The sequence below is a fragment of the Kwoniella dejecticola genome, chromosome 11 (assembly GCF_000512565.2).
Source record: "Kwoniella dejecticola CBS 10117 chromosome 11, complete sequence".
Taxonomy (NCBI): Eukaryota; Fungi; Basidiomycota; class Tremellomycetes; order Tremellales; family Cryptococcaceae; genus Kwoniella; species Kwoniella dejecticola.
In genome coordinates this window covers 510,681-536,066 of record NC_089311.1, presented here as the reverse complement: position 1 = coordinate 536,066, position 25,386 = coordinate 510,681, and the positions used below count along the sequence as shown (strand labels likewise).

At 49.2% G+C, this 25,386-nt stretch overlaps 10 protein-coding genes across 10 annotated transcripts; 4 read left to right on the top strand and 6 right to left on the bottom strand.

The window, feature by feature from the left end:
• Nucleotides 1-431: 431 nt before the first annotated feature.
• On the bottom strand, nucleotides 432-3,007 carry I303_108326 (glutathione-disulfide reductase; the record flags this gene model as incomplete). The annotated part of the gene is made up of 12 exons (XM_018410617.2): nucleotides 432-469; nucleotides 623-682; nucleotides 794-932; nucleotides 1,014-1,101; nucleotides 1,178-1,565; nucleotides 1,670-2,052; nucleotides 2,202-2,351; nucleotides 2,473-2,482; nucleotides 2,569-2,582; nucleotides 2,649-2,728; nucleotides 2,823-2,868; nucleotides 2,964-3,007. The coding sequence occupies 12 exons, from the start codon at nucleotides 3,005-3,007 to the stop codon at nucleotides 432-434; spliced, it is 1,440 nt and encodes a 479-aa protein (XP_018260427.2).
• A 596-nt stretch (nucleotides 3,008-3,603) lies between these two features.
• I303_108325 (uncharacterized protein) lies at nucleotides 3,604-5,094 on the bottom strand (the record flags this gene model as incomplete). Its single annotated transcript, XM_018410618.1, has 6 exons — nucleotides 3,604-3,681; nucleotides 3,762-3,839; nucleotides 3,944-4,076; nucleotides 4,149-4,540; nucleotides 4,644-4,879; nucleotides 5,061-5,094. The coding sequence occupies 6 exons, from the start codon at nucleotides 5,092-5,094 to the stop codon at nucleotides 3,604-3,606; spliced, it is 951 nt and encodes a 316-aa protein (XP_018260428.1).
• Nucleotides 5,095-5,925: 831 nt separating this feature from the next.
• I303_108324 (uncharacterized protein) lies at nucleotides 5,926-7,445 on the bottom strand (the record flags this gene model as incomplete). The annotated part of the gene is made up of 7 exons (XM_065969800.1): nucleotides 5,926-6,272; nucleotides 6,370-6,704; nucleotides 6,773-6,855; nucleotides 6,911-6,967; nucleotides 7,092-7,139; nucleotides 7,222-7,256; nucleotides 7,319-7,445. 7 exons carry the CDS (start codon nucleotides 7,443-7,445, stop codon nucleotides 5,926-5,928), a joined length of 1,032 nt encoding a protein of 343 aa, XP_065825872.1.
• A 693-nt stretch (nucleotides 7,446-8,138) lies between these two features.
• On the top strand, nucleotides 8,139-8,950 carry I303_108323 (uncharacterized protein; the record flags this gene model as incomplete). Its single annotated transcript, XM_018410620.1, has 2 exons — nucleotides 8,139-8,333; nucleotides 8,444-8,950. The coding sequence occupies 2 exons, from the start codon at nucleotides 8,139-8,141 to the stop codon at nucleotides 8,948-8,950; spliced, it is 702 nt and encodes a 233-aa protein (XP_018260430.1).
• A 2,389-nt stretch (nucleotides 8,951-11,339) lies between these two features.
• Nucleotides 11,340-15,632, top strand: I303_108322 (uncharacterized protein; the record flags this gene model as incomplete). The annotated part of the gene is made up of 5 exons (XM_018410621.2): nucleotides 11,340-11,698; nucleotides 11,752-14,548; nucleotides 14,605-15,207; nucleotides 15,283-15,331; nucleotides 15,436-15,632. The coding sequence occupies 5 exons, from the start codon at nucleotides 11,340-11,342 to the stop codon at nucleotides 15,630-15,632; spliced, it is 4,005 nt and encodes a 1,334-aa protein (XP_018260431.2).
• Nucleotides 15,633-16,103: 471 nt separating this feature from the next.
• Nucleotides 16,104-17,162, bottom strand: I303_108321 (uncharacterized protein; the record flags this gene model as incomplete). Its single annotated transcript, XM_018410622.1, has 3 exons — nucleotides 16,104-16,237; nucleotides 16,346-16,582; nucleotides 16,886-17,162. 3 exons carry the CDS (start codon nucleotides 17,160-17,162, stop codon nucleotides 16,104-16,106), a joined length of 648 nt encoding a protein of 215 aa, XP_018260432.1.
• Nucleotides 17,163-17,619: 457 nt separating this feature from the next.
• On the bottom strand, nucleotides 17,620-18,654 carry I303_108320 (uncharacterized protein; the record flags this gene model as incomplete). The annotated part of the gene is made up of 4 exons (XM_018410623.1): nucleotides 17,620-17,730; nucleotides 17,809-17,882; nucleotides 17,948-18,221; nucleotides 18,307-18,654. The coding sequence occupies 4 exons, from the start codon at nucleotides 18,652-18,654 to the stop codon at nucleotides 17,620-17,622; spliced, it is 807 nt and encodes a 268-aa protein (XP_018260433.1).
• A 587-nt stretch (nucleotides 18,655-19,241) lies between these two features.
• On the top strand, nucleotides 19,242-20,372 carry I303_108319 (uncharacterized protein; the record flags this gene model as incomplete). The annotated part of the gene is made up of 3 exons (XM_018410624.1): nucleotides 19,242-19,589; nucleotides 19,649-19,905; nucleotides 19,994-20,372. The coding sequence occupies 3 exons, from the start codon at nucleotides 19,242-19,244 to the stop codon at nucleotides 20,370-20,372; spliced, it is 984 nt and encodes a 327-aa protein (XP_018260434.1).
• A 202-nt stretch (nucleotides 20,373-20,574) lies between these two features.
• On the bottom strand, nucleotides 20,575-22,709 carry I303_108318 (uncharacterized protein; the record flags this gene model as incomplete). Its single annotated transcript, XM_018410625.1, has 2 exons — nucleotides 20,575-21,183; nucleotides 21,267-22,709. 2 exons carry the CDS (start codon nucleotides 22,707-22,709, stop codon nucleotides 20,575-20,577), a joined length of 2,052 nt encoding a protein of 683 aa, XP_018260435.1.
• Nucleotides 22,710-23,678: 969 nt separating this feature from the next.
• I303_108317 (uncharacterized protein) lies at nucleotides 23,679-24,822 on the top strand (the record flags this gene model as incomplete). The annotated part of the gene is made up of 9 exons (XM_018410626.1): nucleotides 23,679-23,710; nucleotides 23,774-23,867; nucleotides 23,923-24,031; nucleotides 24,101-24,137; nucleotides 24,212-24,246; nucleotides 24,314-24,390; nucleotides 24,453-24,552; nucleotides 24,636-24,709; nucleotides 24,781-24,822. 9 exons carry the CDS (start codon nucleotides 23,679-23,681, stop codon nucleotides 24,820-24,822), a joined length of 600 nt encoding a protein of 199 aa, XP_018260436.1.
• Nucleotides 24,823-25,386: the final 564 nt, after the last annotated feature.

Genomic DNA, 25,386 nt, shown 5'->3' with positions numbered 1-25,386 from the left:
ATTTTACGATTACGAAAACGATACCGCTCACGATTAGTGTGATTATCGTGTTTTAATGTATATAACGAACGATTCCTTGAATACGAGTGACCTCCACCCCTATCCCCGTTAATGTGTTGTCAATTTCATCCACTATATTCATATTCCTCAATCCTCAATTCACACTTAATCAACCCTCACTTCAATGAGTCATACACCCATACATACACACAAAACATATTCATATCTTGTCTTGCGGTCTTGCTATTTTGCGCTTGCCAGCTTGCGGTCTTGCACACTTGCACACTTGCTAACTTGCTAGTTTGACGTAAGTGCAGAGCGCCGAGCTGATTCTGATACCACGTATTCATGCATAGCAGCGCGATCACACTTTTGACTGTAAGGTATTATACTTGAATCACTTCAATATCTTATACGAAGTATCAGATGATCTATCGAAGGGTGACCAATTCTTCGGCTGAGGTGGGGTCTACAGACGGAACATGGCGTGAGCGATGACATATGTCAGATGTCATGGTGGTAGTGTAGAAGGACAAGCGATGATCATAATCCATAGCACTCTCATCGGTAAGATTGGTAGTGATGGTAGTGGTGGTGGTGGTAGTAGAGATTGACTACTCACGGATAGCAACGCAAGAATCGAAATCGTCCTTGGTAGCTCCCATCTTTACAGCTACACCGACTGGAAAACACAGACCAAATCGTATCAGCTTGAAGCTCACGCATCATCGGGCCTACACAGAGACCAGAGATTGCACGATGACAATCGAAAGAGATAGTCGACGCGACTCACAGCCTTGTAACATCTCATCGGATCCTTCACCGATAATATGTAAACCGACGACCTTCTCTTCGGGGCCCGTACAGATCAGTTTGTACGATGTAGGTTGTTTGTGGTTCTCATCCAGCATGGCGAACGACATAGCTTTGAACTGTTCACAAGGCGAGATTCAGTGTCAGTTGCATTGTTCATCGATTCATCTTGATCTGTTTTGGTGACCGGCTGCACTCACCGAAGTCTTGTAGACCTTCAAATTGTCTTTACCGTATTTCTCCTCCGCTTCAGGCTCGGAGAGACCGACTGAGCCGATCGTGGGGTGACTGCATCGTTCAAAATCGGTATCAGCTCTTGCCAATAGCAAAAGCGGGAAAGGAGAAAACATGGCATTGCACTCACGAGAAGACGACCGAAGGGATATTATCGTAACTCAATTTATCGTTCTTGTACTTCTCAGGACCGAACAACCTATTACTCAATCTTCGTCCAGCGGCAATAGCGACGGGAGTCAAGAGAACTTTCCCGGCTACATCTCCTACGGCGAAGATGTTGGGCACGTTGGTGTTCTGATAATCATCTGCAACGATATCTCCCTTTTTGTCAAGCTCAATCCCGATCTTCTCTAATCCTAATTTCTCGGTGTTGGCATGACGACCAATTGCCCAAAGCAGCACATCAACTTCGAGAGGCTTATCAAGAGAATCAACGTGGACCAAAAGAGAGCCGCTGGATGTCTTTTCTACTTTCTTGACGTTGGAGGACTTGTGGACGTTCAATCCGGTTTTCTCTGTTATATAGACATACCGCGTTAGCATCTGCACATGTATCGAGAGGTATGCCGTGGGTTCGCATCGGACGTGAACTCAAGATACGGCAAAGCGATTGACTCACCCATGTAAGGTACTAAGACTTCGCTGAGCATAGGATCAAAAGTCCTCAAGACCTGATCCTTCCTGATGATCAAATGCGTCTCCGTACCGAGAGTGTTGAATACCCCGGCCAGCTCGACGGCGATGTATCCTGCTCCGACAACGGCAACTCGTTTAGGTTGTTCCTCAATATCGAAGAACCCATCAGAGTTGATACCGTATTTGGCACCTTCGATGGTCTTCTCGTCTGGGATGGTAGGTCGTCCCCCGACAGCAACGGTGATGTTCTTCGCTTTGACTTGGTATGTCTCGCCGTCCAGACCGTCAATTTGGAGCGTATTGGCATCGATGAAAGAGGCGAAACCGGAGTGGTAGTCGACTTTGTCTTTGAGCAGGTTAGATTCGCTGATTATCAGAATGGGAGAGTGATGAAGCGAATGGCATTGTATATTAGGTAGAAAGCGAAGGAAAGGCGAGGGAGTGAAGAATAACGGTCATTAAATCTCATGAGCATCGGACAGCAAGGATGTGAAGTCAGTAGCTTGCACACTCACTATATACCGTTCAATCTCTTGATATAAGCGTCTCGCTTGTGCTTCAACTCGGTCCAGTTGAAATCACCAGCGATCCTATTTCCTTCCCCATCTTTACCGAATCCGTAAGCAGCGGCTTTCCTGAGGTTGTCTGCTATGTCGGCGGTGTACCTGTACCATGGGAAAAGAGTTCAGCATGCAGTACTATGGGGAGGTATGGCGTCTGACTGAAGACGCAGACAGTCCAGGTAAGGGCGAAGGGTACACATCTGCTGAGTATAAAGGTACTCACCACATGACCTCTAGATGATTCCCAATTCATCGTCATCAGTCAGCTCATTCCAGCATGCAGGTAAATCTTAGGTAATCCGACGAGGATTCAACATACTCTTCGGCACACATCTGTAACAACATAGATCAGCTAATGAGAAGACATGATCCGTGTAGATCATAGTGAAGCTGACTCACCCTACGTTCACACAAGTACCACCTAACTTCGGGGTAGCTTCTGCCAACCCGACTTTTGCGCCGTACGAAGCGGCTCGTCTCTGCGCGATCGTGCACACGCACGATGCTCGATCAGCTCGGTGTCAAGCAAGACGGATGTTCTGGCTGGTGCAATTTAAGCGAGTGTGAACTTACAGCAGAAGCCAATCCACCAGATCCACCGCCGATCACAAAGTAGTCACTGTCAAGCGCACCCGCACATCAGTCATCCTTGTCCTCCTGCGATCGAGATTCGTTCTTCATGGTTGATTTGGAGTCGCCTTCGGAAAGACTCACTATTCTTGGACTTCAGAAGCTTGGGCTTTAGTCAAAGGAGGCATCCTGATTACTGTACTCGAGCTAAACGGTCTGACACCGAAACGTAGCGATGTTAATGTTGTTTGGGGTGATGTGAATTTGGTGGATGAACGGAGACTGAAGATGGAAGAGCAAACGACCTGTCTCTTTGTCGTGCTTAATACCGATGCAAAAGTAGGAGGTCGAATTTTGATAAGAGATGCTGGCGAAACGATCCTTGGTCAAAGCACAACCAAGAATACGATCTTTTAAACGGTGCAGAAGCAGATGGGAAGGAGAGATTATAAATGCAGATGCGATGGTGTGAAAGAATCATGCACTCATCTTGCTTAGTAACGTAAACATTCGTTCACCGCACAGTGAGTGATCTTACTCTACAGATTGTCGGTGAATGGCGCAATCGAGGATTCAATCCCCGAAAACCCACTTGATAAACCCACTTCTCCCAGAGCAGAGCGTATGCTTGTCAATCATCGATCCCGCTTCCTTATTCCCATCTGCATGCATCTGCAGACGATCACAAAGTGACAAAGCAAATCTGTTCGCATGCATGCTAAGTCATCGGACGGCACAAGGGCGTTAATTGCGAAGCGATTCATACAATTGCCCTCTACAACGATCATTCCTGATCCTCATTATGATCTTCCACTTCACATGCGTCCAGCTCGAAAGCAGCCTCGAGACGCCGTAAAGCCAGCTGCAGTAAGGTTCGTCGGCTCCCATGCTCGCTTCACTTTTTCCCGACTCGATGCATGAACACAAGCAACATAAACTCACTTTGAGCGTATCCCATTTTTGGGTAAATATGAATCGGAAACTACAAGGTAACGGATCGGCATCCAGTGTTGTTGGATTCTGTTAACGACAAAATGATGAGTGTCGAAGGAATCCAGCGATCAGCTTCAACACTCATCATCTGGATCTGAATGCAAGACTGAGTTCAAGCCCGTCGTACGTACGATATGGACGCCTTGCTTAATCATCCTTTCCATCAAAAACTTGATACCCTTATCATCCAGTTTCTGCTCAAACTTCAGAGCGATAGGCGACAAGTCAAGTATGAAATACACGCCTGCATTTGCGCCTATATACCTACCAGTCGTATGCTCTCCTTCAGCTTTCATTCCCGTAAACTTCGCATCTGTCAGAGGGAAAAGCACTTACGGCAAGCCGTGGAATCTAGCCCATCTCGCACAAAGATCCATATTCCGACTCAACCACCTCTTACTCTTCTCCAACAACTTTGACAACCTCGCTTCATCTCCGAGCAGCTCGGACAGTAAGGCATCTGTAACACCGCTGATGGGCGTAGCCATCATACTCGTCTTGACATGTTCGCGCAATTTCGTATTCTCACGAACTAGGAGAGCAGCTTTCAGACCTGAACAACCTAGATCTTTCGTCGGACCTCCCAACACATGTATCCTATCTACCACATCAAGCTGGCGAGCGGAAGGCAGGGATAAAACGCTGATGAACTCCTGGGAGGTCGGGTTGTCCTTCGTTGGGAAAACGGAATATGCGAATACTTCGTCGACAATGAGGTGGACATCATACTATGATTGCGAGAGATCCCTGATCAGCTACAAATGTTCTCCCTTCAACCCCGTTCTTAAGTCCCTAGCCTGAAGCCAGCGGCGGGCAGACTGGTTGACTCACTTGTCGTGCTAAGGATATATACCCCTCGATAGTCTCCCGAGGGTGACACCTCGGTATCGGATTATGCGGATTACACAGTATAACAACTTTGACATGTACCCCTTCTTTCGCCGACGATTCGAGCCTTTCTTGCAGGAAAGGAATCACATCGATCGACAACGGGTCGACATCCGGGGGAATATGAGCGAGGACCAGTTGAGCTTGAGCGGGATACTTGATATCTCGGACATAGTCGTCTAAGCGCCCAACACGATACGATTAGTGATCAGCGCTTCCATTCTACTACGCCTATAGTTCCGCTTGGACGGCGGATGATGGGTCACTCACGGTAGAATGGCTAATTGAGAGGGCGAGACAGGGGCATCAATATACCATCCAGAGATTATTCGATTCCGAATATCAGAATGCCCAGCTCACCGTTGACAGCAGGACTCCATCTCCCTCGTCGCATATACCCCAGATCAAGGAACCTAACAGAGCTCCTACTCCAGGTCCCGTAACGCTATTGCTTCTTGAGACCTGTCGTATCGGATTGCGAAGATTGATGTATCTTGGCAGAAGATCTTCCAGCTGCGTTATGGACGACCGTGTCAAGGTAGCTCGATATTTCAGATGTTGAGGTTGTATTTTCGCTTGGTTTAGTATCTACAGTATAGTATCACCAGTACCGGAATTCAGCTTTCTAATCCTCGAGATTCGAAGTTTACATTATCCGGCCCAAGAAGTGAGTACTTGCAGGAATGACTCCATCTTCCAACAAGGAGTTTTCCGCCGTCGACAGATTAATCACCCCCTCCGGATGTAATATCGGATCATAGTATGGTCCCTGAGGTGCTGGACTGACTTCAAGTTATAGGTAAATGCTTGACGAGGTATGGCATATTGCACCTACTATGAAACAGGGATAAAAGCCTCTATCCGCCTTTCGGCTCGCTTCGAAATCATCCTTTGAGTGGCTGCACTGAGGCGTCCTTACCAACGCATCGATCATTATGGATCCCTCGGAAGGCCATGTTATACAGCATTGCTTCCTTGCAACCTGCATTCGCAGCAGAACGATTTTCGATTACACAATCTGATCTAATGCGTTCATCGAGTACCTGCTCGGTAACTAATCTCGGGTTTATCCGATATCACCTTCACTCTTCACTCATACACTTACTCTTAACGGAAGACGACTCGGAGCAGGCTGACGATGGAATGCGGTAGTATAAGCTACTTTGGTGGACGATGCATAGTGTTTGACTACTGTCCACTACTGAACTTGATTCACGTTTTACATCTAATCCTCGTCCATTCTCTCATCTCCACCTTCGGCGTTCTCATCCCTCCTCAGCCCAATCAAGCCCTCGAGGAAGCCCTTGACGCTCTGTCCGGCAGCATCAGGCAATCCCAACTCTCTCATCATGGTTCCAGGCAGTCCGCCGGACCTCAATGCGTTATCCAAAGAGGCAATGGCATCGGTAAACTGAGGCGCAGAGAGGATGGGCAACAAGTCCTGAGCAGAGGGATTGGGCGGTAAGTCCAAGCCTGCCGGAAGGAGGGGTGTGATCGTAGGAATCAGATCGGGATGCGTAGTGAGCAATGTAGACATTTGTACGGGCGAGAGAACGTCTGTCAATCTTGCATCTATGAACCCATCCAAAGCGATACGTCAGCGTCCTTCGTATTATATGTGAGAGCATAATGGAAAAAAGGGATTGGGGAACAGCAGGAGCTAGCTCACCATCATCGGCAGGAGCTAATCCGCCACCTCTTGCCCATTCAGCCAGGAGTCTAGCCATCTGATCTTGGCTTCCTTCACCAGCACCAGCATCAGGACCTGCACCTGCGCCTCCGTGAGCTGGAGTCTGCTCAACGTCCATTCCTTCGGTAGTGGTAGTAGCACTCGTGCTTGATCCAGCAGCGGGAGGAGCGGAAGGCGTGCTGGTCTCAGCAGCAGTGGATCGAGGTGCGGGCTCAGGGTGCGATAGTCTCGGTGCACCGGGAGTCGGGGGCCATGATCGTTCTTGGGCTGGTCTTTGGGGTGTCGAAGGGACCGGTAAAGGAGCTGAGCCGATTCTAGAAGATGTGCGCGATTTGATGGATTAGCTGTCCATTAATCCCTTAGATCAAAAGCGGTAGCTCACCTGTAAGTAGGGTCTTTGATCAGGTTATCGATATCGATCTGAGCTCTGAGAATGGCTTGTTGATCTGATTTCTGGATCCAGAACTACGTAGACGCTGTAAGCTGGAGACTGATGACAGACATGATGCGGACAGCTTACAAAGTACTTCTGGTCAGAGCTGGAAAACTTCAGGATATGAGTCCTGCCCGAAGGGTCCTGTACGGCACAAATGAGATCAGTCAGATTTGTCGCAGAGTTTGTGCACAGAGGGGATGCACTCTCGTCAGACGCCACTTCGCTGAACCGAGAAGGAATGTGAGGTCGAGAGATCGTGACTCACCTGCTCGACCTTCTCGAAAGTAGCTTCTCCCGGAAAGACAAGGAGCTCCTGCATATCACCCACCGCATTAGCTGACTGACATTCGACGACCCGTTGTGACGTAAATGATTGAATCGTGAGGTAGACTTACATCTTCGACTTGACCTGAGGCTCTGTTCTTCCAGGCTGCGCGCACACAGACAAGTCAGCTCGATGAATTCTTTGATGGCGACGGGTTTCAAACTCACTGAAATGGGTATATTCCCCATCCTCCGATCGCAATTCCAAAGTCCCCTTCTCCGGGAGAGCATCTACGAACTTGCTTCCTTCTCTTCGCTGGGATCTACCGGCAGCTATAGATATCTGAGATGCCATTTTGTATGCCTACGACTGTCTGTCTGACTTAACGCAATGCGAAGCCTTCCTAGTACGTGAAGTGATTGAATCGAGTCCAATCGAAGTCGAAGTTGAACGTGGACAACGACGAAATCACCGCTGACGCGGTTGAGATCATTCCATTCAACGTCGACTTGCGACCCCCGAATCCTAAGGCGGCGCAAGCCGATAACGTAGTCCTAACCTTGTTGTGGCATAGAAATACTCTGCGTACTACGACAATACATATCACATCTTCTTGATCAGCTATCTTGGGCCGAAGCTGGCGTATATCAGTATGAGGGTACGAGGGGATTACGGAGATGTTATCTGTGCTGTCTCAAGATTCATGGGGAGGGGACAATCTTGTGGGGAGAGGAGAGGATATGTACGCCGGAAAATCGTAATCTTTTCTGACGACTCTAGCTGCTCGCTCGTCGTTGTGGAGTACGTCGTTACAACCTATTGAAGGAACCGACCGCCCAGTACATCGCCGCCGTTGCCTATAAATAATGCGCAGCCGGGTATGATATTTCACCATCTTTCTTCGTCGCTTTTGCAATTGCTCGTTTATCTACTGTTCGAATAGCATTGAACTCCCGAAGGATTGCCGGTCAACTTATAATTTTAAGTGTTGTAGACCACACCTTGAACTTCGATACATTTTCAACCATTCTAGAATATTATCACAGAATGGGTAAATCAAGAAAAAGAGATACAACCACTGTATCTACCACGATCGAACACTTCGTAAGAGGAGGTAATACCAGATCGCAACAAGATCCTCAGCCAGGCCGAGCAGTTGGAAACAACAATGGTGTTTCTGCAAATGCCGATGTCAATGAGATTGACATCGCCAACCCAACTGTAAATGATCAGGAGATCACGGTGAGTAGTCCATACTCACGCTATACGTCCGGGCCAGCACCATAGGGGGGTCGCGCAGATTGAGAGTGAAACGCAGCTGACTTGTACTGTACTTACGCTTGACGATGCAGGAAGGGATCAAAGTCACCCAGCAGATCACCCACGAGCGAACGCGATCGAGACATGGTCGACGACATCACAGACATCGAGATGAAGATCGAGAAGAACGAACGCCAATCGCTAATCCAGTCGAAAGGATCGACGCTCAATTGCCCGCTTATTCACCTTCAGGCAACCGAGAACAAGATTTGTCGGATCTCACCAACCTCCTCGACTACCTGACCATTTATCAGCCCGATCTCAAGAAGACCAATCGTGATCCTGGACAATTAGCCCCGACTGTCATCAATACCGGTGGCTACATCTCTGCGCGTTCCCCCACACCGATCATGGACGATGAGTTCATAAAACCCAGTCGACTGAGAGACCACAAGCACAAGGTCGACGGTGATGGCGCGAACCCTCCTCCTCCTCCTTCTTCTTCACCTCCATCGGCTGGTATCTCGAACGCTGATGCTGAATTCGATGAAGATGGAGAGGATACTTCTTATCCCCTACCGGACAGACCACCCGTGTGAACACTCCGGTACCTACTGACCAGCACCGTTCGTATCCTCCGAGCCAGGTATCCTCATCCAGCTCAAACCGAAAGCCGAGGAGAAGCTACAATGGCAAAGGCGATTGTGTCGGTCAATCATGCCGTAGCGAGAGTCTCGACTCGTTCACAGCAACCGGCATAGAAAGGAGCGAGATTCACGCCGGTCCGGGACACACGCCGTTTTCCCTCATTCCTCCGCTCCAAAGAGGTCCAGGCCGAAATCCCCCAGCGTTATCTTCGAGACGGACCCAGATCGAAGCAGCCATACAGAGGTATCTCCAAACATCCCAAGAGAGGATGTATTACCTCAGTCTGATAGAGGCAAGACTGGCGGAAGTCGATTATCAGATCCGGGGGGAGAAGGACGAGGCGCGATTGTTGAGGTGGTATCGAATGAGAAAGGACTTGACTGATCTACATAGGAAGGTTTCAAATATGAGGCTGTAGAGGTGGAAGTTCGTCAGCGTAGAAACATGAATGCGTATGTATGTACGTATCTGTCTGAAAGTCAGGATGCCGGAGGAAGAATAGAATGTTGATGATGGAATACGAAATGATGGGTAGGGAGAACGGAAGTGCCGCATGAATAACATGGGAATGAGCTTGAGCTTTGACCGTGCTTTGTCGGGTGCCTCTCAATCCTTTGTCCGAGAATCCGTTCCGAGCCCATATTTCCGTGTACATCATACAAACATGCTCCTTTCATGACCTTCATGACCTCGTCAGGGGGGGTCATTCCAGCTACTCGTACGTTCGACACACGATGACGTCTTCGAGGGTGTCCAGTCGCTGCGGCTCTCATCAAAATCGAATGACAAGCTCATCTGACACGAAGGCAACGCCCCCTTTCGAACGTATCAGCATTTTAGCACGTTTCATGTTCTCCGTCATGTCCGCCGGGATTCCATTGCCCGTAACGTAATTAAACGAACGGGACGCGAGGGCGTGTAGCATGCAGCACTGGAATATGACGAAATTTGTCGAAAAATGGATGCTTATGCTTAAACCCTTCCATCGCAGGCAGTAGGGTCGGCAGACGATTGGAAAAATTCCCATATCATCAACAACAAATCGTGCATTCTCCTTCTTTGTCTTTTGCATTTGTCTTTCAAGGATGATCTAGTCAGGCCATAGACCTCATCACTCTATCTTTTACTTCTAACAGTACATACTGCCTGACTGCAGTCACCGCTCATTCTGTTCGTCGTTCCTGCTCCTGGCCGACACGCCGAAAGACTGTCCAAGCTTGAGATCTCCATTTTCAACTTGGTAACGCCTGACAACAGCATCCTAGCAATAATCAAAAATAGAGAGACGTCTTGGTGGGAACCGGTACACGGGCAAAGGCCAAAGGACCCTGTCATACACATATAGAAATACCCTTGGACACATTCAGCCAGGATCTTTGAACGCACGTGAACGTACCTGAGAGCTGGCTGAGAGCATCGTGGGTCCCGTCTGAAGTCAATGCTCTAGACGGCTTTCTCTCTCAAGCTCGAAGGCTATCAGTAGCTGATCGATTCGTCCTCCTTCGTCTCTCGATTCACTTGAAACCTCGTTATCTGTCGCCTTGTATCGTTGTCTCCCTTCCACAACATACATTCACCATTACTTCGGGCCCGAACAAACAAATCTCTCCGCGGCAACACGCCATCGCCTACCAATTATACCATCACCATCAATCAGCTAAATTCACCTAGAACCACACCCTTGTGAGAGATTCAAACAGCTATATAGGTCAATCAATGAGCGACTTTCAATCCTAGATGTGCATAAAAAGTCTCATGATCGGTCAAGGGGTCCAAGCTATAATCTGCATCAAGCGAGGTTTCTGATTTAAGAAGAGATATCAGATAAAACGACGTAAGACGTGCTGGACGCTACGTCAATTTGTTGGAGGAAAAGATTGTGTGCATGTTCAGCATTTGTGAGTGTTGATGATGTCTTTGATGGTGATAGTGATAGCGATCCACTTTCGCTTGGCAGATTGTCCTCTGACACAACATACGCAGATCTTTCGCCTAAATCGTTCGAAACCTTGTCGATCGTGGAGTCGGCCATCTCGCTTCTACATCAAAACAGTCATTTGCGTGAAACTTTGTCCACCGATAGGACTGCAGGTCACAAAAGTCGAGTACGACTGGGAGCCGAGTGACCGAGTCGAATAGAAGGAAGGATTATCGCAACCTACAGTGTCCTTGCCTTGTCTTCAACTTCCTTTCATCTTCGTCCTTCAATTACATCATAGCGCTCCGAACCCCTTTTCCAGAAGGACTGCTGGCAGAAAAAGAAAAAGTTGCTGGACCACTTTTTCGCCTTTCTCTTTGTTTCGAGGGTGAACAGTTGATCCAATCTTGGAAAGGTGTGTCATGAGATTAATCAAGCGGCGATCATCCCAAAACTTACCCTCATCAAGCAAGACTACGGGAGTTGTACCACCTCTTCCTGGACAAAAAGAAGACTCAAGCCACAACGATGTCGCTACTGTGCCATCACCCACGAAAGGCGGCGGTAAGGGCAAGAAGAGGAGAGATAGTCAAGAGATGAAGTATCCTCCGACCTCTTTCGGTCAAAGTAGCACGGGCTGGAGTTTTGGGAGGATGAGGAGCCTCAAGAGTAGATCGCGGTCGAACTCAGACGCTGGAGTCTCGGAATCGGAGGACGAAGGCTTAGGAGAGGGGAGAGGAAAAGGCAAGTTGCCCGAATTGTATGCCACGAGGAATACTAAGTGAGCACTTCTTCCGTGTGATTACTGTACCGGCTGACTTGATTCCCGCAAAGCCCTGCGCAAATCACATTGTCGCTTGAAGTAGACCGCTCTGAACAAGCTCTTCCATCCCCCTTGCCTTCGCCTCCGCGGATGGTTTTCCCGGACATCGACACTCCGGACTTCACAACTTCACCTCCAGAATCGCCTTTCCCCTCGATGCATCCAGCTTATCCCCAACCCAACCAACCCATCATAGCTTTCAGCAGCCCCGAATCTCCACCCACGCCAGTCTCAGCGCTCGCTACTGCTCAATCATCGAGCATCTTCGCCCCATCCGGATCGAGACCACCCCTGAACTCAGCTTTATCGGCTTCGACAAGTTCTTCGGCTCCATCCATAGCCAGCGGGGAGTCATCTCACCCTTTAATCGCTCGAAATGATGGTGGACCGTCATCTGGAAGGGCTATCGCAACCTCTACCGCACCCCGAAAACTGACTAAAAGGCGACCGGTTTCGATGATGCACGATCAAGTCGAATTGGTAGAACGTCCATCGGTCTCCTCAGATGGTGGCAGCTTGTCGTCGCCTCAAAACTATGTCAATCCTGCCCCGGCTCAGATCTACACCGTCCTCACAGGTCCGGTCACCTTCCCTTTGTCATTCCTCACTAGTCTGCCCCTTCCAGAAGGAGCGGCGCCTCCTTCGCACATATTAAACTGGCCATTGAACCGTAACCCCTCTTGCTCGACCAATGCTTCCTCCGGTATGACCCCGTCTACGGACGAGTCAGGTATGCTAGAAACGCCTAACAATGCTGTTATCATACCTGGACAAGGCGAAGATCGACTATGGGAACGGATCGGAGAACCAAGACCACCGCTCTCGCGAGCTTCTACCTTTTCGTATCGAGAAGGGGATGACGGCACCATCGTAAAGAGAGAAGGTTACTTTCACCATAAATCTGCCAGAGATGCATCGTCCTCTAGCCAGGACACTGCATATGTCAATGGTCCTCTTCGACCGGCGACACAAGACACCTACCCGATTGTTCCTCCGAATGTTTCGACTGGCACTTATACACCGACTGTCTCCTCGGCGAGTGATGTGACTGCCAAGATACCTAGAAGTCTCAGGATTTCTACCTCCAATCTCGAGCTCAAATCAAATCAAGTGGAGCCGCTTGTCTCGCCCACCGCTTCCGTCCGAAAGAGATCGGTCGCTTTCGAAAAGAAGCCTTTGGCGCCTGAACAATCAGCTGCTTTGCCTCAAGAGGACCAACCTCGGCCTGTGCGCCCACCTTTGATGCGATTGAGATCGAGTAGTATGGGCGCAATGTCTGTCAACACCAACTCCGTTTACAGCGTTGGCGAAGTGGCCGTTGCGACCAGTGCAAAGGTGACGAAAGCGCAGGCTTTAGTCATCGGTCATCCTCCTCAAGATGACCAGACAGGTGGAGTAGCAGAGCTCTTGGCAGAACTCGAGAACTCATCTGAAGCTGTTCGAAGGGCATTCGATCAGGAACGTCAAAGAGGTGATTGGCCAGCAGCGAATGACAAGAACGCTCTCGAACAACCAGCCAAACGAGTTCATAATGCCCGCCCGGCCCCTCCCCCGCCGCGACTACTCCCAGCCAAGAAATTATCTGCTGGACCGACACCGTCCCCTATCCTGCGATCAGCCAGCACAGCAGCATCCCCGAAAAAACTTGTCTCTTTCCATTCTACCGCTGAAGGAGATATTCAGAATGTTTCTGCTTCTCAAGGCTCTGCTCCATCCAAGAGACCAACAATGCCTTCTCGATCAAGCAGTTTCAGCAGACTTTGGCGAAAACTGAGCACGAGTGGGTATGGCGGTAACGCAAAGAAAGGGAAATCTTTCGACAACCTCGACAATGATATACCTCCAGTGCCGCAGACGAAGAAAGACGAGTGGTACGGCGCGCTCACCGAATCTCCGACAAAGACGACCTCAAATAACTTGGAGGATGTCATGTCCTCGCGAATCAAGCGATCCAGGGGGTCTCTGGACCTGACTTCGGTCGGAAAGGAAAACCCAGATTTCCTTTCTTTGCCGACCAGATCGAGCTTCACCAAGGACAAAGACAGACCATCGACGCCATCGTCGACCAGCTCGAGACGATCGAAAGGCAAAAAGAGATTATCATTGACATCCATTCCGCCACCTCGAGCTCAGTCAGTGCCACTGTCACTGCCCATCAGGAGCGACACACCGCCAGTAATACCTCCTCTGTCACCGACTCCACCGCTTGGGGACCCCTTGCCTTCGCCTACGAGCTTGACGCTCGACTCCGACAATACAGTGTGTCTCACTCACGCCAGTACGGCTTCTACGACTGACGTTACTGTGCGATCATTCCGAAAGATTCCAGCTGCTGAGGGCAGCAAAAACTGGAGGACGCCCCTCGGGCCATATACCCCGCCCTTGTCAGCGATCGTCAATGACTATTTTCGCGATCTCAAGTCTGCTTCTTCATCGAGCAGTCATTATCATTCCGAACTATTCACCCGAGAGATCACCTTGCATAGAACATCGTTACATGAAGATGCCGAATACCAATCCTACGATGCGAAACGAAGATATAGACAGAGTCTAGTAGAGATCAAAGATGACGAGGCGTTCCAAGCTACGGTGGAACAGCTGGTCAAGCTCGAATCAGATGGTCGAGTACGAATGACTCGTGCTGGTGGAGCGGCGTTACGGGGTGATATGCCGCCGATATACCGGACTCCGAGTAAAGATCTTTCGGAGAAGCAGATTCGTCAGGAGAACATCCGAGCATGGTTTGTCACTAGAGAGCTTGTTCAGGGCGAAAGGAGGCATGGGAGGTTGCTGGCTAAGGGTGTTGCCGTGAGTACTCGATTGTCTATTCAGATGATGCATACTTATACTTTGATGTCGTGCAGGCTGTGCAGCTAGCGATACGATCGCAGACATCCATTCCACCTGTCCCCCCTATTCCTTCTTCTGATATGACGGTCGCGCCGCCCCTGACCTCGCCAAGACATACGAAAACTCCGGGCCATTCTAGATCGGGTTCGGGTAATTTCAAGACCCCATCTAGATTACGTCGATCTCGAACTTCCACGCCCGGTCCGTCCGCAATTTCAGCATCATCCCCGACGACTCCTATCTTACCGACCATATCACTTCCTCCTTCTGCGAGCGCACCTCTCGAAGCACTATCGGAGAAACTTCCTAAATTGTATGAGCTCAGTGTCGAGCTTTCACAGAGGTTCGAGCATGATCCATCGCCATACGGAGTCGCCGATGCCTTTGTCAGTATGGAAGAGAGCATCATACTGGAGATCTCCAGCTGGGCGAAAGAGATTGGGGAGATTGTCTATAGTGGGATTGGAGATGAGATGAACAAGATCCTTGACCAGCATCGAATCAAGGACAAGAGCCGGAGAAGGCGATCGGAAGGTGGCTTGTACGAGAGTGGTGCGGAGAGCGAGGTGAAGAGTGAAGCGGAGGGAGGAGAAGGACGGTTGAGGTTTGCTGATATCGTGGGTTTTGCTTCCCTCCTTTTACTGCGACGACCACACTGTCGGTACGGACAGCTGACCCCATGTGATGAATAGATCATCGTACCCATCCAGAGAGCTTCAAGGTATAAGCTCCTGTTCCAGGGTAAGTCAACCGTCTACTCTCCTCTGCCAGCCGGTCAAAAAATAGGTATCCCCATTTAGCGTATGAATCAAGGTAGCTGATCAAAGGTCTCTTCTGTCACACAGAACTCTCCACTAAACTCCCACCCTCGTCTCATACTTCGCTAAAAGTCCATCGTGCGCTCGAAGCGTCGACGAGGCTGGCAGCGGAATGCGATCGATGTCAATCGTTCGATCTCAACGCACTTCGAAGACAAGGTAAGAAAGGAGGAAGGAAGATCAGGCCTGTCAGTGTCGGACCTGGGATTGGAAGCTTGCTGTGATCGACTCACCAAAACCAGGAGATCAGGCAGATATCAAGTCGTCACCTAATGAATATGAAAAGATGAGCTTCGTCATGATGATCAGAAGTGTCAGCGTCAATCAACATGTGATCTGTATTTGTATCCCTACTAGCTTCTGTGTTACCTGTGACCTTGTAACCTATATAACCCTGCACATATACAACACACATCGTATAATTATGACAACAGTAGTAGAGTAACTTATAATTCGTCGTCCGTTCAATGTGATCAACATCAACGGCAAGAGATGTCAAGTTTATGAGATATCACAAGCTCAAGCATGCCGTTGTTCATTTGATGCTCTGATACTGGGACAATAAATGCTGATGAAATGTCCTTCGAAGCAGGAATGAATTGACAAATTCGCTTCTGAGCTTATGAGGGGCGAAAAGTCATATGCATGGGACACTTCTCGCAAGGAGTTATTCGATATGACTACTGAATATCCGATTACCAGCCAAAGAACCTCTCCAGAAATCCTGGATCCCTTCTGCCTCTCTGCATTCTCCTACTTCTTCTCCGTTCGGGATAACGGTATTGGTATTGGTAGTTCGTCCCATACCCGTATCTCGATGGGTACGCTTCTGATAAAACCCATCAGTGACGATTACCATTTCTGGGTGAAGTGGTGGACGAGGGCCATCTGAATGAAGACGGGGGGAGCATGGCAAAAGTTAGAACTTCGGACTTACCCTCTGAGCTGGATCGATCCCAATAATCGCTGGACCTGTCAGAATACTCGGACGAAGTGATATCCCATTCCGACGTAGATCTCGTTTCACTTGAACAAGCATCCCTGAAGTATCGTCTGCGTCGAGGGGCAGGGGATGTCTCGTGATACATATTGAGGTACAGCTTGTTCTTCATATTGCGCAGGAGGTCGTAGAAATGATATGCGAGCGGAAGGTCTCTTGAAGTGACTGATGAGTCTAGAAGAGGATATAGTCAGCATCGGCATGGGCGATCTACAGGAAAGCGCAGCAGATGGCGAATGGAGGAGAACAAGGGCAAGTGGAGAGGACACGCGTGAAGGCGAGAAGGCGAGAGGGGCGAGAGGGGCGAGAAGGGCGAGAGGGGCGAGAGGGGCGAGAGGGGCGAGAGGGGCGAGAGGGGCGAGAGGGGCGAGAGGGGCGAGAGGGGCGAGAGGGGCGAGAGGGGCGAGAGGCGTGAGAGGTGTGAGAAGGGCTGGATTAGGAGCGGGACAAGCGGCCGAGCTCGTTCAAGTGACATACCTGAACTGTAGCTAGATCCCAACACCCATGATTCATCAGTGGAATCCGATTCATACCTGCGCCTGGTCCTGGTCGGAGCCGCAGATCTCCTTCGCTGGGTGTAGTCTGAACTAGCGGTACACCATGAATCAGCAATAGACTGATATTCGTTTGGTCTATAGCATACGATCACTTTCTCGGGCACATTTCGACCTTGTCCAGGCGCAAGATAGAGTCCGTGATGATTGGCGTCGTAGGGTACAATCTGCTGAGCGTATCTTTGATCGATGTATGGCATGTTGTATTCTGTAGATAAGTAAAACGGTAATTGCTTTAAGTAGGATGAGATGTTGTGGGTGTGAGGGATGGAAGAAGTGGATGAGTGATTGGGGTTGGGATATGAAGAGGAAGATGGAGGAAGTCTATCTGGACTTTTCAAGCTTTTATAGCTCTCCCGAGGCAATAGATTGTTATGACGCAGCGTACAGGCTCAGACCATCCTTTGAGCAATACTCGAGCATGTCTGTCATATCCTTGACGGTGTCAGTGTATCAAAGGAGATGGAGGGCTTGTCTGTCAGTACCTCATCGTCTCGAAGGGTAGGCTCGCCTCTCAGACTTTGCTAGATCGAGCCTCATAACGAAGGGTCGGTATTGATCTTGATAATAGGAATTCATACATGGTCTAAACCGGATAACCCGGAGTCGCGTATCCAAAATCCCTTGTCTCTTTCACATATCGAAGATGCCTTGAGATTAGACAGAGACAGCGTGACTCGATTCGATCTCCTTCAACCGCCTGCTGAAGTCTTCTACCACCGTCCTCGAACGAGCTTCTAATTCTTCATTCTCTTTTTCGAGCGCCAGCTAGTGAAAACACTATGTCAGCATGCCCTTTCTTCACATGGTCTCTTTCATGCAACCGGAATGGCTGTGATCACTCACCACCTTCGCTTCTAAAGTTTCGCCATCTATACCAAGTCCTGCCCATGGATCATAGGCAGACTGCGGTATGTCCTCTGCGGCCAGCGCATCAGTATGACTTGAATCATCCTTCGATACCAAAAGCAGAGGGTCTACTCACTTGTGGCGTCAGGACCAAAGATCTCTCCTAAGACCTCATGTCTTTTCCTGAACCTGCCCATAGCTATCTCGCGAGGATCAAGTTCATCTAAAGCATCCGCCCAAGGTTCAATAGGTTCACTTTTGGTGGGAGCTGCACCAGTCGTATGACTCGATATTTGCGCTTGGGAAGGGGGAGCTGATAGGGCATTCTTGATGTATTGTTCTTGAGAATGAGGAGGTTGGAGGGAAGTGGTTTGTCGAGAAATCATTTGAGCACCTGCTGACGGCTTTGGCTAACCAGAAGCGTGTATGGGTTAGCCCATTTAATTGAATTATTGGAGCTAGCATATTATCACCGAAGTTGATAACACAACTCACCCCTCTCTTCTTCCTGCCCGGTCCGCTACTCCCGCTCTGAGCCTGATTATGGCTCTGCGCTTGAGCCTGTTGAGCAATCGCAGCCTGTTGAGCTTGTATTTGACGCTGTAAGAGATCTTGCTGCATCTGAGGTGTGATCCCGCCCATCTGATACACCGACGGAATCTGTCCACCCGCCATAGGTCTGACCGCTCCAGCTGCTCCTACTGCGCCCGCCTGACCGAATTGACCCATGTTGGTAAGTTGCTGTTGTTGTCGCAAGTATCCCTGTTGAGCTAACATTGCTATATCTTGAGGGTTTACCATCTGTCCATTCGTAGATTGAAACATAGATGGATCGGCTGACATCATTTGATACGGATTGTGGGAACCGGGCTGATAGTTCATCGCGCAAGTTTGAATACTGCAGTAGTGTCTAGGTTAGGGCAAGGTCTTCAGGAGATCTGCTTAGGGGATATCAGGATGCTCTAGGGAAAATAAACCCATTAACGAGAACATCATGGTCCACATAAGACGAAACAAGCTTAAAGACGGAACGCGTTGAGACTACATCGTTACGTAACAGTTTTTCCTCGATGTTTAATTTCTGTGTGTTTGAGGAACATTCGTCGCACTGGCCCTTCGAAGGGAAACGATGCATGTAACAGGGAAGACAGCAGAAGAAAGTTGTTTCAAGGGCTTCAAGAAGAAGGTGTAGTTACGCAAAGTGCACGACTGATTCATCAGTTACGACTGTGGCTTGCGCTGTTTCCTTGCCACTGTTTCATGTGGTTCGAATACTGAATGAAGTGGAAGCTCGCAGAGATAAGCTTGAAGAGCGGTCACTGACCTGCTTTTACTCTTATACTTACAGTATTTGACGTGAAATGTACATGAGTGACCAGAGCGATCACAACCTCGAAATAATGCCTCCTTCGGCGTCAGCTACAGAAACGATGTCGATAGCTCCTCCGCCCTCATACCACTCTCAAGCATCATACGATGCCCGAATATCAATAGGCGATATGTCGTTGCATACCGTACAGCCTACGACGCTCACCAAGCCACAACAGAAGAGACTACAAGAGATGATCAGAGGTTTGATGAAGAGTACGAAGAGTATCAAGAACGACCACAGCTCTGATCCCTGGGCAGATGGTCTCACTGATGACGGAGGCAGTTTCTTCACCGCAAAAGGAACGATCAGGTCTTTGAGACCCAAAGTCAACGATAAAGGCATTGAAGAGGATGAAGAAGTGGATGAGGAAGTGCTGATCTTGGTCCGAGAACCGATTAAATCTACTGTGAGTGTGTCCTTCCGGCCAACGCCATTTTCAGGGGCACAATTTGAGCAATGTTGTAGTTATCGAAGAAAACGAATGATGGTCACGAGCAAGAATGGTCATATGGGGAAACGCCTATGCCTTCGAGGGTATTATACCTTTTCCATCCGCCAAAGGGCCCATCGACAAATTTCCTTGCATCGAGCGTTAATCTCATTCCGTGGACCTGGCTCGAATCAGCTAGGGACAGACTTGAAAGGGCGTTCTGGGGTATATTGATGCCTTCCGTCAGCGGAGTAGTAGGCGTCACCGAGAAGGTCGGACATAGCTTTGCTAAGTAAGCGGATTGCCCCTTGCCATTGCAGAAACTAATGGTCCTTCATGCAACGAAATTGTCACTGGACAGAGCTAACTTCGCTTTTCAGTATAATCAACGTCCTGCCTTCCCCCGCTACATTACAGCTAGAAGGTTCCGTAGCGTGGCAAACCAGTACATCCGTCCAACATCCCGAAGATCCTGAACCGGAGATCAAGAATAAGAGTTCGACATACAGTTTTTCCGCTTCAGCGTCCTTGAGGAAGGAATTTCAAGCCAAAAAGCATCTGTACGATCAAGAGACCTTATATACCCTTCGAATACCCCCTCGAGAGACAGGCAATGGCGACGACGAGATCGATATTGGACCAACAGCTAAGCCTGTGCACGTGAGGAAGAGGGCAGCGATTCCCTGGGATCATGATGATGCGCGACAGGATCTAGGCTGGGGAAGGAATGTCAACATGCCGATTGGAATGAGGGTATGATTGGTCGGTGCCAGGATAGGCAAATTATCATGGATATGTGTCTCTGTTTTTCCACTTGTACGTCTGTCTTAGCCCGATTAGGGCTTGTATTTGTTCTCCTATTCTCCACGACCCAGTGATGGATCCATATGTGATGTATTTGCCCGGTTGACGTACATGGGACGCTTTTGTCGAGGAACGTATATATGCGGTCCTGGAAAAATCACCGCATTCTCCTTTCCCACTCTCTGAGCATGTCCCATCCCGCTTCCTCCAGCTCTCCCTCTCTGAAGCCGGTATACCACTCATCGGCGTCGCCCTCTTCGCTGTCGATATACTCTTCCTCGGGGCACAGTCTCCCTTTGCCCTTTACTTGGATACTGCCGCGGTCAAACCGCAGGACCTCTCGTAATAATTCCTGCGGGACTATTACACCCTTTTCGAAACAAGCTACTTGTTCCCAATCCGACTTGCTTTCCAGGTTGTTTCCCGACAGATCGTGGAAGAACGACAGTCTTCGCATGATCCATAGTATCTCCCCCTCGTCGCTGTGGTATGTTCGGATAAGGATACCGCCGGTGTTTTGCCTCTTCCAATCGCGGGGATCAGAGCTGAACACTCGCTTATCTTCGTCGTCAAGTTGCGGTATCATGTGGATTGTGTGCAGCGAGTCCGCAGCATTCAATTTCGTCCGCACCGCGGGTACAAACGAGAAGATGGCCTTGTCCTTTCGGTCTTCCTCCATCAACAAAGCTGTCGACCACAGTTCAGGTCGTACGATCAAAGAGATGGTGAGATCGCTCATCGCGAATATAGGTGGGATTACCATTTTCTTCGCAGGCAGAACAAAGGATATCAGCACGAGACTCCTCAAATGACAATCCGACGCATTAGACGGAGGTCTGTTTGACTCACTGCAATATCTGGAACTACCATCTTGCCCGTTCCATATCCTTGTATCACCTCCGTGTAGGCTACACTCTCGACAAGGCTCAACGCGTCATCGATCCAATAGAGACTCAGAGGGTCGAATAGCGTCTTCGTACTTTCGGCTCTATCACCTTTCGTGTACAGCTTGATCTTCGACAATGCTCGAGGAGTATACAGGCTCTCAATGAAGCTTTGGACAGGTTGAGGGAACGGTGTGTTCAGCCCTGTAGATCCAATCATCCAATTCGCTTCTACTGTAATTTCCAAATCACCATAAAGCATCGAGGCTGCTTCGCTTATGTACCGAACAATCGATTCCAATTTAGTACAATGTTGAGGTAACACGTTCCGAAAATGCAATTTTTTCAACTGCCCTAGTATCGAAGGTAGATTGCCCTTGTCGATCGATGAGGACTGAACAACCGGTAAAGTGATGTCGTGATGTATTGCCAGGTCTAGCTCTTCGACATTTGGACAGACCCAGAGAAGCCTACTTAACTGGTCCACCCAGTTCTGACTATCAAGCGTGACCCTTAGCTTTTGGAGACAAACCAGCGAGGTCGTAGAGCTGGGCGATAGCGCTTTGCAAAACGATTCCATAGTTTCGTTTACTGTCGGTATCTTTGCTCCACCAGCCAGATCTCCCAATATAAGAGGTCTAATTTCTACGTTCTCCAGCGGAAGACTGACTGTCTGAAGCAGCTTGATGATTTCCGATTGATTCTTGACGTTAGGCTCGAGGATGAGGTTTCGGGTCGATCTCAGCAGATATGGTTTCTTCTCGATAGCACGATTGACGTCTTTTAGGCGCTGTTTGATTTTGGCGCATCGCAAGGGATAGAAATCATCATACCATTGTGCCCATCGTGGCTCGTCCCACGTCGTGCCCGAGCTGAACTTGACAGCCTGCTTGGTACTAGTATTCAGAAGTAATTGATGTTCCCAATATCCAGGTAGAGATACATCTATCGTTCGCCATACAGCTGCTTGAGCCGGGTCACGGAGGGCTCTGCAGGTGAGTGAGAGTGCACGAAGAGATGTAGGAGACTCGACAAGGTAAATAGCAATCCGCTCGTGGATCCGGGTTGGAAGACCTGATAATTTCGGAACGCCATAATCCTTCGATGGTTGGACTGACTTTAAGGATGTCACGCCTTTGGCCGGGTTTCGGTACCACGACGAACTTGGTTGATCCTGCTTCTCTTTGCCTTTACCTTTGCCCTTACCCTTTTCCAAAATGGGTATGGGAGAGGACGTGGGCAAACTGGAATAAGGGGGAGGTGGATCTGAGGGGTCAAAGGATGGAGGCTGCACGGGGAGATGACCGTTAGCCGATAATGTTGAGGGTCCCGCTTGATCATCTTGCAGCTGGCGGGAGCCAGATGGACGAAGAGAGAATCGTCTGAGCCTGTCTGATATGCTAGGCATGATACTATATGAATATCAGTGATCCAGAAACAACGATTGATTCCTAAAGGTGAAGTGGAGCGGGGATTACGCCAAGACATGGGGATTCCCATGTGGAATGTCTTACGTAACGTTTCGCACCGCGACTGAGCGGTTCTCGATGAAGGAGAACTTGCACATGATTGGGTCGATGCGTCTTGTGAGAGAGCCGAGGCGTGTAACTCGCTTCTCCGCTCGACCGAAACGGCACCGGCAATTAACAAAAGCTGAGGATCGAACGATGCTGAATGGATATCGTAATACCGAAAAGGTTATTCGGAAATCTCCTATCTGATGTGCAAGGCACCGTGCGGCGTGAGCATGTCGTGTTGTTTGGCTAAACTTTTGCTTGGCAAACAATCCATACAGTGGGTTATCTGAAACAGACGATTATTGGGGATGCAAGGAATGACCGCCTCTTGAACCAAGGTCCGCAGACACCTGGTCGCTCCGAAAGCCCAACATGTTGATCGTCGCAGAGTAACGGACGCGTTGATGGTGGTCCCGCCAAGTGACAGCCACCATCTAGACGATATGCAGGCAGATTGATTGACATGAGAAGCATTTTACTCACATATCTTCCTCATCACTTCACTCCCACTGACGAGCGATTGGCACGTCTACCATCCATTGACTGCCTATATACACGCATTGGAGGTCTAGTCGCACAGGTCGACTGCACAGACTAAGGTGCCCTCACGCCTACTCCGACTTTCCTACGCGCTCACAATGAAACTCTGCCTCTTCGCACTCATAGCACTTCTTCTGGTGGGGGTGCTGAATGCTCATCCGACCCAGATTAATGGCAAACAACCAGCTAGACGTGCGCCGGTACGCGCAAGACCGGCACGCCCATTCAAGCGGTCTCTATGCAGCACAAATGCCGAATGCCTGCGGTACGGGTTACCCCTGTTGAAACCAATCAAACGAGGTACTAGAACCCGGAGCGCGATGAAGCCTCGTGATTCACCTGTTGCCGATGAGTGAGACGCCTGTCATACGATCTCATGTCAATTCTGACGGGCTGACAATATGACGACGTGCAGTACTTTCGGTGGAATAGAGGTCTTCGATGCCGCGGGAGATAGCATGGGTTATATCTCGAAAAACCTGGACGAAGGAGGATATACAATCACGACCGTGGGTTATATCACTTTGTCTTTGATGTAATCTATGACTGATACGCCCGCATCAGGACCCCACCCAGGCCGTGTCCATCTCATTCACGCAAGATGGATCAAACCCGTTCTCCATTACCATATCCTCTAACGACCGACAAGCTGGATACCCCTACTTGGGAGCCAGTGAGTATTTCACTGTTCGATACGCGACACATCTTTGACCGACATATGACTGAATCCTTTCGGCCACAGCACTGAATACGGGATCTGATATGGGAGTCAGCTCGGCGTGAGTCCGAGCACATATCCGGGGATCGAGTCTCCATACGTGGCACTGTAGTTTACCAAGGTGACGCATCACAGTGCTTTCGCTAATCTTGGGGGAATAAGCCATATCAGTAAGCTTATCGCTTATCGCCAAATAAAGCCGTGAGCAGAAGCAGTCAACGCTGATCGTTTCTTCAGTCTCCGGTCCATCCGAGTCTGACGATACCGGTGAAAGCAATACGCGGCAGCTATATGCGGGATCAGAGACTGCCATCGTATGTGCCCGATCATGCTGAGAATCAATTCGCGAAATGGCCCGCTGACGATTTCTCCGCAGTTTCTGTATAATGCCGACACCAACGCGATCACGGGGCAATGGACAAACACGGACAACACCAAAGTCGATACCATCTTTTATTTCGGTCCAAAAGATTCTTGTGAGTATGGGAATGTCCCGGAAGAACGCAGACGTGCTTCCTCGCTGCTGTCAAGAACGTCACTCACGAGAATCTGGCTGTAGATTCATTGGGAATGATAGCGCCAGAGAATTACGATCAGTTTGCGATCGATTTTCCAGAGGATCAACAGAAAGTTGTGAGTTATTTTCATATTTTCTAGAAAGCAATGTGATCTGATTCTTTACGCACTCCTTCTTGTCTGATCAGACCTTCAAATATGTGTCAATCGATCCTACTCCTGGTGTATAGAAAGACGTCACAAGAGGGTCATGCTAAAACCACCAAGCGCTGGTCATCAGATCAGTATGAGGGCGAGATCAAAATCCATACAGAACGCTGGGCATATAGAAGGTTCGCTTGCTCATCAAGGGAAAGCGTCTTCTCGTACAAGACAGAACCAATACTGAGTCTCTTCTTTGGGTTGGGATTATGATGAATTCAGAATTTTCTGTATGTACATGCTGACAGCGGGATCCTAGACATAGACTAGAGCACCGATCATCTTGTCTGACTCTTGAATAAACGCATTGTCCACAGCGATAGCTCGACATGATGCGTCTTAAGTCTCTTCGCGCACTCAGTATCTTCCTGTTCCCTACTCATGCAAAGATCTTTTCTTCCTATGACGGCTATGGCGAGGAACCCGATATGCAAATTCTCATTGAGAATGTGAAGCTGATTATACGAGTGGAGTGAGTTTACTGAATCGATACATCGGAAGGGGGAATCGGTGACACGAGTGGGTCGAATTAACCAACTACAGTATACAGCACATCGGATTGTAATAATTCAATTCGCACAGATCGATGAGGA